This window comes from Callorhinchus milii, unplaced genomic scaffold, assembly GCF_018977255.1.
Source record: "Callorhinchus milii isolate IMCB2004 unplaced genomic scaffold, IMCB_Cmil_1.0 Scaffold5, whole genome shotgun sequence".
In the NCBI taxonomy this organism is placed as follows: domain Eukaryota; kingdom Metazoa; phylum Chordata; class Chondrichthyes; order Chimaeriformes; family Callorhinchidae; genus Callorhinchus; species Callorhinchus milii.
In genome coordinates this window covers 36,607,363-36,620,889 of record NW_024704746.1, presented here as the reverse complement: position 1 = coordinate 36,620,889, position 13,527 = coordinate 36,607,363, and the positions used below count along the sequence as shown (strand labels likewise).

General features: G+C 39.2%; 1 protein-coding gene across 2 annotated transcripts in view; it reads left to right on the top strand.

The window, feature by feature from the left end:
- LOC103185322 (protein tyrosine phosphatase receptor type R) overlaps positions 1-13,527 on the top strand; it is a 71,327-nt gene that overhangs the window by 43,654 nt on the left and 14,146 nt on the right. For both annotated transcript variants that reach the window (XM_007903754.2, XM_042335965.1), the window contains exons 7-8: positions 8,788-8,974; positions 9,766-9,850. In XM_007903754.2, coding sequence (XP_007901945.1) covers positions 8,788-8,974; positions 9,766-9,850 — 272 coding nt within the window. The remainder of the gene's footprint in view (positions 1-8,787; positions 8,975-9,765; positions 9,851-13,527) is intronic.

Here is a 13,527-nt window from a genome sequence, read left to right as displayed (position 1 = left end):
CTTAATAGATCCTTTATCAGTAGATCTGAGTCTCACTACTGCCTTTATACTGTGGTGGTACGAACCCATGTGCTGACACTATCATCACTTCAAGATAGTTTTAGCAGATGCACGATTCATCTTCAGATCCCACTCCTCTACTAAGATTTATTCTGATCTCATGACGATTCACAGCACAGGAGAAACAGGTATGAAACCTTTTGTAATCACTGAACTACTATAGACTGGAGCTCATTATACTTTGCCGCATTTATGAAAATCATAAACTGATTTTCAGATTAGATTCCTCTATAAATGTTCAACATTTTTAAATGTGCATCTAACTTGAGATCAGTGATTATAACACTTTTTTTGTCCAGGTCAGATCTCTGATAGTGTTATTACAACTTCAGTGAATGAGTTATAGGAATGTGAGATCTTTAAGTGTTGAAATCTGTGGCCCCAGACACTCTTAATTCTGGTTATTACCTTGTAAAATATTAATTTTATCTAAAAGCTGAGAGAAACTTAGGTAAAATGTTAAGCCACGAAGTCAGGTCAATCCAGATCAAGAAAGGGAAATAATAATAATAATAATAACCCTTGCAATTGATATAGCGCCTTATCACATCTTCTAGACGTGTCAAAGCTCTAAACACAATATACTGTAAAGTGAAGTAACTGTATATTTTGTGGGCGAAACGTGGCAGCTAACTGCACATAGCAATGTCCACATTTTTATGGTAAAAAAATAGAATTGGCCCAATTAGTTGTCTTGCAATTACTGCCTTGAAATAATGTTAAAGCCAAAGTCTTGAATGCAATTTCCTCTCGTCTCCTGTCCTCCTCTCAAACCGGTTGTATAGACAGACCTGCATAAGGGATCCACTACAATAACACTTTGACAGTGATAGGTTATTACCTCATTTAAAAGCAAAGCCCTGCCAACATGACTGCCAAGAAAATCTAGATTATGAACTTATCTTATCAGGCCCTTGTTGTAATTTATTGTTAAGGTAGAAATCTGGAGAAGATCTCTGTTAATAATTAGACCAAAGCAATATATTTGATAAAGAGAATAAAATCGAAGCAGTTAAGCTCACCTTATCAGAGAGCAGGAGTGGAATATTTATTTTTCTGTGCAAATTATATTTTTATTTAAACTTGCTGACACCAACAGTAATTTTCTCTTATATAGCGCCTTTTATGTAGAGAGAATATCTCAAAACAGTCAACGAGATAGGTCTTTAGATAGATTTTGAAAGTAGAGCGAGCATGAGGAGAGGCGGTGGGATGTTGGGAGAGAGTGACAGAGGGCAAAGAGCAAAATATCTGAAAGGTCGGCCACAGATGGTGCTTACCTGTAGCACTAAACCAAGCACAATTCAATTGCTATTGTCTCCTTAATGGGAAAATAAATCTTATATATAGTATCACTAGATATAGATCAATATAGAAATTTATATTTAATCTATCAAGATCAAATGACAAGGCTTCTTGTGCTCTCATAAACACATGTCTTGTTACAGTAAAGAAATTCCAAAGGATCATGTATGGACAGTAATAATCCTATGGATTGAATAATTTTCAGCCAAGCATTTTATGCCTATGATTGTATTCTATTGCACAATGGCCTGGGAACAAAATCACCGCTTCTACCCTAAACATTAATAAAACCAAATATGCAGACATTTTTTCCCTCAAAGTTCAGGGAGAAAATTACCCTTGGGTCTCCATTTACTCTATTTATATAGCATTTTTGAGCATCTAGAATTTAGCAATTTTTTAAATACACACTTAAGTTTGAAGCTGTTTTTCTGTAAGTTCTTGACACTGATTTCAACAATTTGTCAAATATTCTGTAAAATTCCCTCCCAAATTCTTAGCAATAAATTTTCTTAGCAACAACAATAGTTTTACATTTGTATAGCACAGTTCTCATCGGGAGGATGTCTCAAAGCGCTTCACAGTGCAGGTGGGGGGAGTAGAGGGAGATGTGGGGGTGAGGTAATGTGATCAAAAATACCATTAGAACATTTGCAGATACTATAAAATTGAGCAATAAAAATTCAACAATGAAATATTTCTGCGAGTATATACCATAATATCTTTCTGTTACACCAGAGAAATTATGCTTAAAGTGAGAATAATGGTAGACTTAAGGTATAAAAGAGATGAAGGTATAATAAAGAGACCAAGCACAGAGAGAAGAGATTCTGCACTAAATGTGTGTCCTTAGTTTGGTTAGTGAGCTAGCTCCTTATGAGCAGAGGAACTAGCAGGTAACTTGGGGTTACAGGTAGCAACAGAGGCAAGTTTCTTACCTGTAGGTCACTTGTGGTCAGTTTAGTGGTTAATAGCCAGATTGCAACAGTCAACAATTCAGGAACTACAAGAGAGCGAGTCTGCCAAATAGGTAACTAAAGGCCAGAGCCAGCAAAGTGCAAGTTTGAATCAAATTTGCAGCTTGTCATAATTCATTCCATGACATTACAAATCATTGAAACATTCACTTCATACAACACTTTGTACTTATTGTTATTATAGTTTGTAGTTGGTTGTAGAATTGCTCACATGAGTATAATTGCAATGGTGATTGCACAAACAATAGCTGCGATGGTCCAAGAGGTCTAATGTGGGGACATACCACCCACCTCACTAATTTTCTCCTCTTTGTTTGGAATTGGTTGATTCCTTTGTCCTTCTACTGCAGCATGGTGACCCAGGTATCAGTTGCCCTCCAGTACCTTGCACAGAGAGTAATCATTATACATAAGCCTTGGTAGTAAGTATTGGCAGGTTATTCAATTGTGAGGATGTGGAGGCGTGACCTATGCTCAGTACTTTTCTGTTGGCATCCAAAACATGCCTTGTAGCAAGGAATTGATGGATGGAGACCTAGAATAGGAATGCTACCTAATTTCCCCTTCCCTGACCCAGGGTATTTGGAGCCAGCTTTACTTCCACCCTGACTGAGACCAGCTAACCCAACAGAAACTTGGGACTGAACCTGGGATTTTCCCGTTCTGTCTGGTTCATCTACTGACTGAAGGAACTCACTGCGCCTTCAAAGGAGCCTGGAGATTTATGTTGAAATCAAGAAACAATGTTTGAGTTTCTTTAACATATTCTACAATATTAGTAACTTTGATGGCTGGTAAATGTCGGTAGCTTGAAAATAGCAGAAAAGGTCACTATTGGGTAGACTGCAGTCTTTAACACCTTACTTTGCGTGCTAAAAACTAATTTTAATGCAAAATGAATCTACAGGGAAAAAAACGGAGGTTGTGTAACCTAATATTTGTGTAAAGTCAGTCCTCTTAGATTTAGTGAACTAATCTTATCACGACCAGAACAGAGGTATATTGGCAGTACATTAGAAAGCATGATTAAAAGGGGAAAGCTGAAATTGCTCTCATGTCAGCTGTTTTCCTTCACAGGATACTGAGTGGTTCCTGTCGCTACCAGATACTGATTGCTAAAACCTTAGTCCAGAATTTCTTGTCAAAATCATTTCCTCAGCCCATTTTGACCTGCTGAGGTTGGAATGGCTTTGTCACATCCAAGGTGGCCTTCATTGTTCAGAGAGCCGGGGTTCAGTAATTCTGATTATAGCAGATATCCGCACTAGATGCTTATGCTGTTGCTTTGCCCAAACCATTAAAAGGACAGCATCCTGAACAAATGCTGGATCAAACTGAATTGGCACATGTAAAACATTCCTGCACTATGACTTATTGTTTCTCTGCAACGTTTGTGTATAATAACATGCAAGCGTAAGGAGGCAAGGGACCAAACATTTCTGTATTGTTTCTGTATGCATATTGTATGAATCTGTTCGCAATATCCGAAAATATATTTATTCTATTTTTATTCATATTTGGGTTTAATCCCAGTGGGTTGCTGTCCGCCATTTACATATTTTAACTAAGATCTGTTTATAATTTGGATCCCAGGTTACAATCCTGCAACAAAAATAATAATTTGCATTTACCTAAGTGCCTTTCATAGAAAAAAACAAATGATGCGAAGCACTTTACAAAATATAATTGGTTAGAAGTTTATCTGCATCAGCAAAATCTAATAAAACAATAAGATGAACAGCCAATTAATTTGAAATTTGGGGGTAATTTTGGATTAGGAGAGTAATATAAATCAGGTTGACTGGGAGAAAGACTCTACATATCTTTGAAAGAGCAATCTGTGTATATCTACTTGAATTACATAGACAGACAAAACCTAGATTTAATACAATCAAAAAATTAGTTTAGAATCTGGAAATAACCATAATAATTCTTGCATTTCATAGTGCCTGATCATGTTGTTGTGGTGGCACAACGTGCTTCACAGGATTTACTGTAAAGTATAGTGACTGTATTTTGTAGGTGAACACCACAGCCAATTTACATACAATTAAATGTCCCAGAAACAGCCATGAAGTGAATGATCANTTTTTTATCTGGGGAACCGGAAGAAACTCCCTTTTCTTTTCAAATAGGATTGTGAGATCTTTAAGTAATAAAGTACCCTCAATGCAGTTTATTATATAATAACATTCATAGATCAGATTTATAAAATCAAAATGTATATATGTGAAAGTACAACTACCAGTGTTTTCCTTGTCTCTGGCACCCTTTGATATCAAACCAATGTGACATCAAGCTTTTCCCTATTTGACACAACGTAGATCTATCTCTAATTTGTATTCCTGCACAGGGATCAAAGCTAACTTGGTGTTTACAAACCGGTTTCCAGTGATCCTAAACATTTCCTACCAAAATCCGACCACAAATTTCCAAACACAATTTGTCATGTTTAAAATTGCAGAATGTTTGCTCTACTAAATAACTGGCCAGTGAAGTCTGATACTGTAATTAGATAGCAGTGCATATAAAGCACCTCTCACACTCAAGAATGGCATCCACCGCCTTGTTGCTTTCGCTGATAGATTTCCATGAAAAACAAAATTGATCTGAGGCCTAAAATTCCATCCAGTCCTAGCCTGCAAGGACCATTTGGTTGTAAAATAAATTCTTCAATTCAGTTTTAATTTCAATGCTGTTTTTCTGCAGTTTTATATTAAAAATCAACTTCTGAATTAAGATGGAAATTGAGAATTTTCCACAATTCTGTCAATCATAAATTTTACAACAGATGGAATTTTGTGGAAATTTTAGGCTGTAACAACTGACTGCTATCAACTAATGAATAAAAAAAATCCCATATTATATCCAAGCTCGTGAATGGTGCATTCACACAGCATGATAAGCACAGAGAAGAGTTTCCTCCTGTCTGCACTTAATATTTTAAACAAAGATTTTCATTTCCTTGAGATGTTCTTGAACCAATCGGCTCGTGTGAAATAAATCTTTGTGTTTCCGCTGAGGTGGTTTTGTAGAATATCGGAGAAACTAATAGCTTCTGACATGGGGGTCCTTCGCATTTAATCTTTCCCGCCTGTTCCTGCTTCCATTCCCTGAGGCCTCAACTGGACTTCCCAGGTTGCCACCACTTCCCTCCTGGAAGCCATTTTATTCTCTGTGACAACTGCCACTATCTGGGGCCACTATTGTTTCCTTTTCAAGCCCACCAGTATCATTCCTGATGAGCAATTTCTACCATCACCTCCTAATATACTTTATAAAAATTACCAGCTGGTCTTTAGGAGATATTAAGCATTTTAAGACCGCTAATGCTTTGAGCAATTGTCATTTTATTTGCATGCCTATCAGATATTCCTTGCCTCTTTCACCCACACAATGGGCAGTTCCATAGCTGCTTCCAGGCCTTTGCCACATAGCTATTAGATGTGCATCAGAGCAGTGCAGGATAAATGTTTGACAACAAATTCAGTCACTACAAGACCAGTTTTATGCATTTTAACAAATGCAAAGATTAGTTTCAATATAGTGCTTAAGATGTCCATAGGTTCACTTTAGAGGTTACAGTTTAACTGAAAAGAAAATACTTGGTTGTTTACACCAAAAACTCAAGTGGTTGCACTTGTAACAGATGTATTTGGGTGAGCTGCACACGGTGGTACAATCTATGTTCAGAAGTTAGCTATGCCATCTGTAGCTCACCTGAGACCTTCTAAGGCTTTTTAGCCCCATAATACATTACAAACCTCACTGTTGAATAGACGATATTTTAGCATAAATGCAATGTACAATTGCAGGAAAGTCAAGCACACCTCATTTGTTCCATTACGTCTGATAAGTACATTGCAATCCTAACGGGCTCGAAGACATTCCTTCGCCTGAGACCTATAAGGGAATGACATTTTTGTTATTGCTCTGGCAGGCGTTTGCTCTTAGAGCTGAAAGAAAACCCCTCATCCAGAACCATAGCCAACCCTGATCCTCCAGCTAATTAATGTCTTCCTTCCACCTGCTCACTTGGCATTTCATTGAGCTCAGCCGATTAGGCTGGAATGGCAGAGAAACGGTATTCAGAGAGTAGGGACTTAATGCACAAAAAGGAAACAACACCCTCATCTGAATTTGAAAGGTTAAAGTGCAATGAATCTCTGAGGATAGAAGCTTAGTTTAGTCAAACCCCAACCCATAAAGTTAACTGAAGGCCGAAGATCAGCGCTCTGGGCGTTCCGTGTTTGGAGAACGCTGAACAAACATTAGAGTGAGTATTTAAAGAAATTATTGTGCTTCAGTAAACAGCTGGAAGCCATCATCTGATAAGCCACCTTTTGCAAACCAATGAGCAATGGCATAATTTTAGTAAAATATGAATACTATACAACGATCTGCCTAGTAATTTATGGCCTGAACTAATCAGGTGGTCCAGTGTGGTAGGCAGGTGGAGCTTCCTTTTAGAGACTTCTAAAACAAATATTCCATCAATCATTTTTAACGCCAGTCCTGCTTACACTAACTGTGTAGATCTAAAATTCAGTCACTATGTCACAAATTTACAACTTCATCTGATTTTCCATAAACCACCCACATGAAGCTTTGGAAACACCGGTGATACTGAAGCCAGCTACTGACTTTCCTTCTTGCCCATGTGATCTGCTGAGCCTGATCCTCTCCAGCACCACTATTTACCTGGAGAAAACAAAATGTCGGCAGTAATCTCTAAACGTTTATGTCTCCCTCCTTTTCCTGTTCAAGATTCAAAGTCTGGCAATAGTCTGGAGAGCAAAACGCCATCTGCAAAGCAGGGCTTTCCTGGTGATATTATTCTTAAAAAAGCACATTTGCTATTGAATTTTATAACTCATTTCAGTCGAGGACCAAATATGCTTGTGAACTCTCTCCCCAAATCTAGTGACTCACTTCTTCTTTCCTCTGTTTCAAATCCTGTTTGAAGACTAACCTATTTGACTGCACTTTCAGCCACCCTCCTTCCCTCTCCCCCCGCCCTCCCAATTCCTGCATTTCCCTGCCAACTTTGGGCTCCCACTCAGTATTTGTAAAGCACTTTGAGATGTTCTCCCAATGTGAAAGGTGTTAAATAAGTGTTGTTGCTTAATGTGCATGTATTGACCAGGTAGTTTTAGATATTCAACAGAAGTGTGTGTGGAGCTTCCCAATTCAGTATTCTGCTCATTCTTATTTATTTTAGACCATGATTTAAAGCTAGTTCTTTGCAACATGTGAGATGTTCAGTGCCCAAGGATAGGATGTCCATTAGTACTCACAAGTCTTATTCATCTTTAAAACTCTGTAAGGTAGAAGCATCTGAGGGTGACTCTTCTCTTGTGTACCTCTTAATGGCTGCTCCCAATAAACAACTCATGGGCTAATCATGTTTGGATAAATAAAGGTGGCTTACCACCAGGATTTGATTCAGAGACTTTGTAGAAATAGTATTCTTCTGCTCAAAAGACAAAATATTGCAGATGCTGAAAATCTGAAATAAAAACAGAGGTCTATGGAGCATCTATGCAGAGAGTCAATGTTTCAGGTGAATGCTTTGGTCAGATGCTGTCTGACCTTCTGCTTCTACTGAATATAGCAACATAGGAAAATAGGAACAGGAGTAGGCCATTCAGCTTGTTCTAGCCTGTTCCGCCATTATATAAGATCTGGCTGACCTGTAAGTCAACTCCTATGGGGAACGCTGCTTGTGGAGACATTCAACAACAACAACAAGATTACATTTGTATAGCGCCTTTCACGTCGGGAGGACGTCCCAAAGCACTGGACAGAGTACAGCATTTCAAACCCGAGGTGGGGTCAGAGGGGGAGAAGGGAGGGGTGACCGATGGCATGGTCGAAGAGGAGGGTTTTGAGGCGGGACTTAAAGGAGGTTAAGGAAGGGGTGAGGCAGAGTAATTGGGGGATGGAATTCTAGAGGTTGGAGGCAGAGTGGCTGAAGGCTCTCCCGCCAATGGTGGGGCGGGTGGGTCGGGGGAACGTGAAGCAGGCCAGAGCCAGCTGAGCGGAGGGAGTGGGGGGGTTGGTAGGGGGTTAGGAGGTCACAGAAGTAGGGTGGGGCGAGGCCATGGAGGGTTTTATAGGTGAGGACCAGAATCTTGAACTGGATCCTCTGAAGGATAGGGAGCCAATGGAGTTGGGCGAGAGTGGGGGAGATGGGGTCACGGAGTTTGGTGTGGGAGAGGACACAAGCTGCAGAGTTCTGGATTACCTGCAGCCTGTGGAGAGAAGAGTTGGGAAGGCCGACAAGCAGGGTGTTTTCATAGTTGAGCCTGGAGGTGATGAAGGCATGAACAAGAATTTCAGCGGCCTGAGGGCTGAGGAAATGGTGGAGTCAGGTGATGTTACAGAGGAGAAACCTGGAAAACAGATTTGATTTCCTTTCAAATTCTCTTTTCTTGATGTACAGGAGGGGCTCGAATGTGTCTCTTACACTGGACATGAATACCTTGGGAAGCGTTGAAACATTCAGTATTGCTCCTACACCGCGGGAGAGAATATCCATGGAGTACCTGCAGTTTGCCAGCCGAACTCTCACTCGACAGCAACTGAGAGAAATTGTGGAGAGCTCCCAGTATCTTGAGGCTGAATTCACGGTATGATGCTTCGTGTAGTAAGTTTCATTTTGTAAACGCCAGTTTAGAGGTACAAATTGAAACACGCCATCAAGAATTTATAAATAATATCTAGTTGTAAATGTATAATTAAGCAATACAGTTTAAAAAACAAGCATTGCAGTTAGTTAGAAGTAACATTTGTAAAAAGAAACACGTACAGGTCAGAAGAATGCATAGCCCAGAGCAGCCAATTCATTGCTTGTGGCACACATAACAGAATAGGTATCAGTGACCATGTTCCTGTTATTATACAGTGACAAAGAACTGCGATCTTTCAATTCAGGATCACGTTTTTGTTTTCTTAAAAGAAAGCTGTTCTCATTGCTTTTGCATAACTGATATAACTCTATGCAGCCCTAAAGTATAGATATGGGGGGGGAAAATTAACATACAAGGTTACTAAGGCAAAGGGATCCATCCATACACAGTTTGACTGGTGTTACATGTTTAATACATTAACCCCACGATACATGTTAAAAGTTTTGAATCTGGATAAGAATCATCATTTATATCCCAGTCTGCTCTGAGATAAATATCACCAATTTACTTCCTCTGGAGAGAAGGCTGTTTGTGTTGCAGATTGGGGGGGACATATTATAAACTTGGGCGTCATATTTCGGTGAAAATTACATAATATCCAACCAAAATATATTCTGAAATTTTTTACCTGAAATCAGTTGTATGTGTGTTTTTTTAATTATTAAGTAATGTACGGTGTTCTAAGCAGATTGGAATTTCTGCTGCTTTTTTTTAATCTCTTGAAATAACAGGAAATTCCCATGAATTTTGTGAATCCCAAAGAGCTGAATATTCCCTGCCATGGAACTAAGAACAGATACAAAACAATTTTGCCAAGTAAGTGCATCTGATAAACCAGTTTTGCTATGAATGTGAAATTATCTCTTCTACTTATTTTGTTCAATCTGTTCTATTCTTTAGATACATAAGTCAAGTCTTGAGGTAAATGTTGTGTGTTACTAGCTAAAGCAATGTGTACCACAGGCAGGCATTCAGATATATGTGTACAATACATATTAAAGTGGTGAAGGGGGAGAATTTTGACCATTTGGAAACCAGCAGTAAAACAAACTCATTTTCAAAACGTGTCCAATGGTTTTGACCTTCAAGGTTGTATGATCCTGAATTTTCATTCTCCAAAGGCAGGATCAATTCCAGTTAAATACAAGAGCCCCAACTTGCTCTTTATGAAAAGTTCAATTCTCTACAAAATTAATCACCACTACATCAAAAACAGTTGAGCAAAGATCATTACCTTCATACCATTCAAAATAAGTGTTGAACTGTACACATAGGAAAGTACCATTTGACTGCATCATTTTCAATATAAGATTTATTATTTCTATTAAGATAGCTCCTTCCCAGATTTGGATAGAGCTGAAAAAAAACATATGAACCCAAGAGTTTATTTGCAATAAGCAGTGGAAATCCAAACAATAACTCTGGTTTACAGCTGAGCACAGCATGTGCCAGTTAACAGAATGTATTATATGGGGCTATTGTGTTGTTGGATTCTGCCTTCAGCAAAGATTTAGTGTATTGGTTATGTTGATTTATATAAATGTCTTATATTACAAAATGTTTGAGTGCACCATGCGTTACCCCACTAGGCTTTCAAATTGTAAAAAGTCTACCAACAATTCCAATGTATTGCTCTAGATGTAAGGAAAGGCTGAATTGTCAGAGTTGCCGTGCTTCAGGCAAGATGTTAAACCAGGGTCCCACCTGATTTACTGGTTTAATTGGATGTTAAATATCCTGTGGTACTATTTCAATGAACACAGGGAGTTCCATTAAGAATGTGTCCACTGTGAAGTTTTGCCTTTCATGGAATCACGCAGCAATAATATGAGTGTGAGTGAAGGTGAAGGTTCAAAACTTTTATCCACTTGGAAATACGGTGATTGTTTCATTCACTGTAGTTTCCCATACTGAAAATAGAATGGAATAGCATCATCTCATAAGTCTATCTTTGAGGGCAAACAATGACACTTTAGCATCCAAATCACTTGGTAATATCCTGAAACAAAAATCAAGCAACTCCCTGCAGTGAGAAAAATCTTTTTAGAAGCTGCGTACAACTTGACATTTTGTGTTATTTTTAACTCCCTTAAATTAAAAGAGAAGGTGACTGGTGGAGTAATTATTTTGAATATCAAGTAGTGTATGTCACAGGTAGCTAGAATGTAGCTTCCAACCATCTATTTAAAGAAAAGCTCTTTGGAGACCTTCTCTGTAGGGCCGTGTGGGTGGTTTGCGTGATGCATTAAATGGAAAATAGGCACAGTATGACATTCCCTTTAGAGGAGGTCGGAGTGCATGGTCTCCTTTCAGATTGACCGTGACTTTCTGCAGTATTGTAAATTTGACTCCAATATCCATATTATCAATAACTCTACACAATAATTCAACTGAGTTAAACTCTCTCCGGCATTCAGACACTTCCTAAATCAGGACTATAATTAAGACTCATTTTTCTTGAGTGCAATTCTGAGCTTTGTGGCTGGGAAAGTGAGACTGCTTTCACTGAGATGCAAGACTGTTTCTATCCAAGCATTTGCAAACTGCTTCTGAGTACTGATGTTTAAAAGGAAGGGCATGCTGAGTTATTATGTTGGGTCGACTTTTGTTTTAAAACAAAACTCTTCTTTGCTAATGGTCTCACAGCCTTAAATGTAAGGCCATCTAAAGAAGGATCATTGTGATACAGACTGTGACACATTGAGTTAGGGAATCATTCATATCGTAGTTAGAAACTGCTTGTTCTGATTCAATGTGCTCTGGGACAGTATAATATCTGTCCCTTTATCTCCTATGCATCCCGTATTTCATTATAAAGTGGAAGTTTCCGGTTTGTTCTTCTCTCTTTTTCATGGCCAGTTTTCAATCTGCTTTTTAGTATGAATCACTGCAAAATACCTTGAAGCGATTTGTTGTAGAATGCAGTTGCTTACAGTACATTCAGAATGTGGTTCTGACAGAACATCATTTTGCATTACTACAGTACAAATGCAAGTGGTCAAAATAGTTTCAGCTGATGTTCAAATATGGTCACTTAAAAGTGCTTGTGTTTTTTTTAGTGCATCGTTTTATAGTGACTAGCCCATAATCAGAATTGAAGCTAAATTGCAATTTAGCAGAGCTCTCAGTGTGTGCACGTAAACTGTGATTGGGAGATGTTGCTTCACTCCAGCAGTAAAACTGAAGTGTTAGTTGGATTGTTAATATTGAGATTTTTCTTTCACTGAGCAGGAGGGCAGATATTGTAGTTTTCGCTTATGAGCAGGTCAAAGGTCATGATATCCTGTTTACACTTGTATTTGGAATGACTCCTGAGTTGATAGGGTTTATCTCCCATGTTTATTTGTGCCCTGCAGATAAGTATTGGAACTATAAATTAATAAAATGAAGTCAAGCCCTTGATGCCTGTGTGTCATAAGGCTGGCATCAGGGACTCCGCTTCTCTGAACCAACTAGTGACTATCCTCCGGGGGGTGGGAGGGCATGGATGGAGGTAAGAGGGTCATGTTGGAGTTGATGTGGCTCCAAGTTGACAATGCTGGGCAGTGGACTGTCAGAATCGAGCTAACCTTCTATGGAGATATCAGTGTCCAGTTCCTGAGCCAGGCAGGTCTGCAGTACTCCAGGATTCCACTGCAATGACAGACACAGCCTGGCTCAGCGGCAGGACTTGGAGAGGCAGAGCAGACATTGGGGACAGAGATTCTTCCCACTCAGCTTCTGTTAACCCTGTAAGCCAAAGCCCTAACGGGTAAAGTTGTCCTAACTGGACGAGCAGCAGGAAGCTTGCCAGTTGGTTCCCTCAGTCGGTAAACTCTAGCTAAACCTGCAACGCTCACTCTGGGATCCCCAAGCCTTGGCTCGTTCCAATCTGGGCCTAATACCTAGGAATTAGATAAGCAGAGTGCTTCCCTTTAGGGAGAATGTGTGCCTTCCATTTCAGACACAGAAGTTTTCAGGTGCAAGTGGGATGCATGGAACTCTCTGGTTTGGATACTCTTATGCATGGTGACGGTTTCCACATGGATCAGACACCCGACGGACCAAATAAAAAATCTCTGATTGATAAAAGTATTCACTGGAGCTGGGATTACTGTGTGACTCCCCACAACACAAGCCTGGGATGGTAGATTCCTTTTCTGCCAAGATTATGTAAAGATGCAATGTAATATACGTTTGAGTTGAAGGAATCTACAATGCAGGCCTGCAAGTTTAGGCCTAATAGATTTCATGTATAGTAGCTGAGGAGTGGTTGAGAGATTGTCTCCTCATCTGCTTTTTTTTACACCTTCCCATATTTCTTCCATGTGCAGCTGCACTTAAACTCCTGAAAACCACCTTCATGCAGTATACTGAGCATAGACGTTCAGCGAATCTGAGATTTGAACTCTGGCCTCCCAGTTTCTAATTGAACTTCTTCAACACAGTAACTTTCCCCTATTGTTTTTTGTGAGTGGTATTTATTAAGACTGATGGACCTGTGCAAAGGTTAG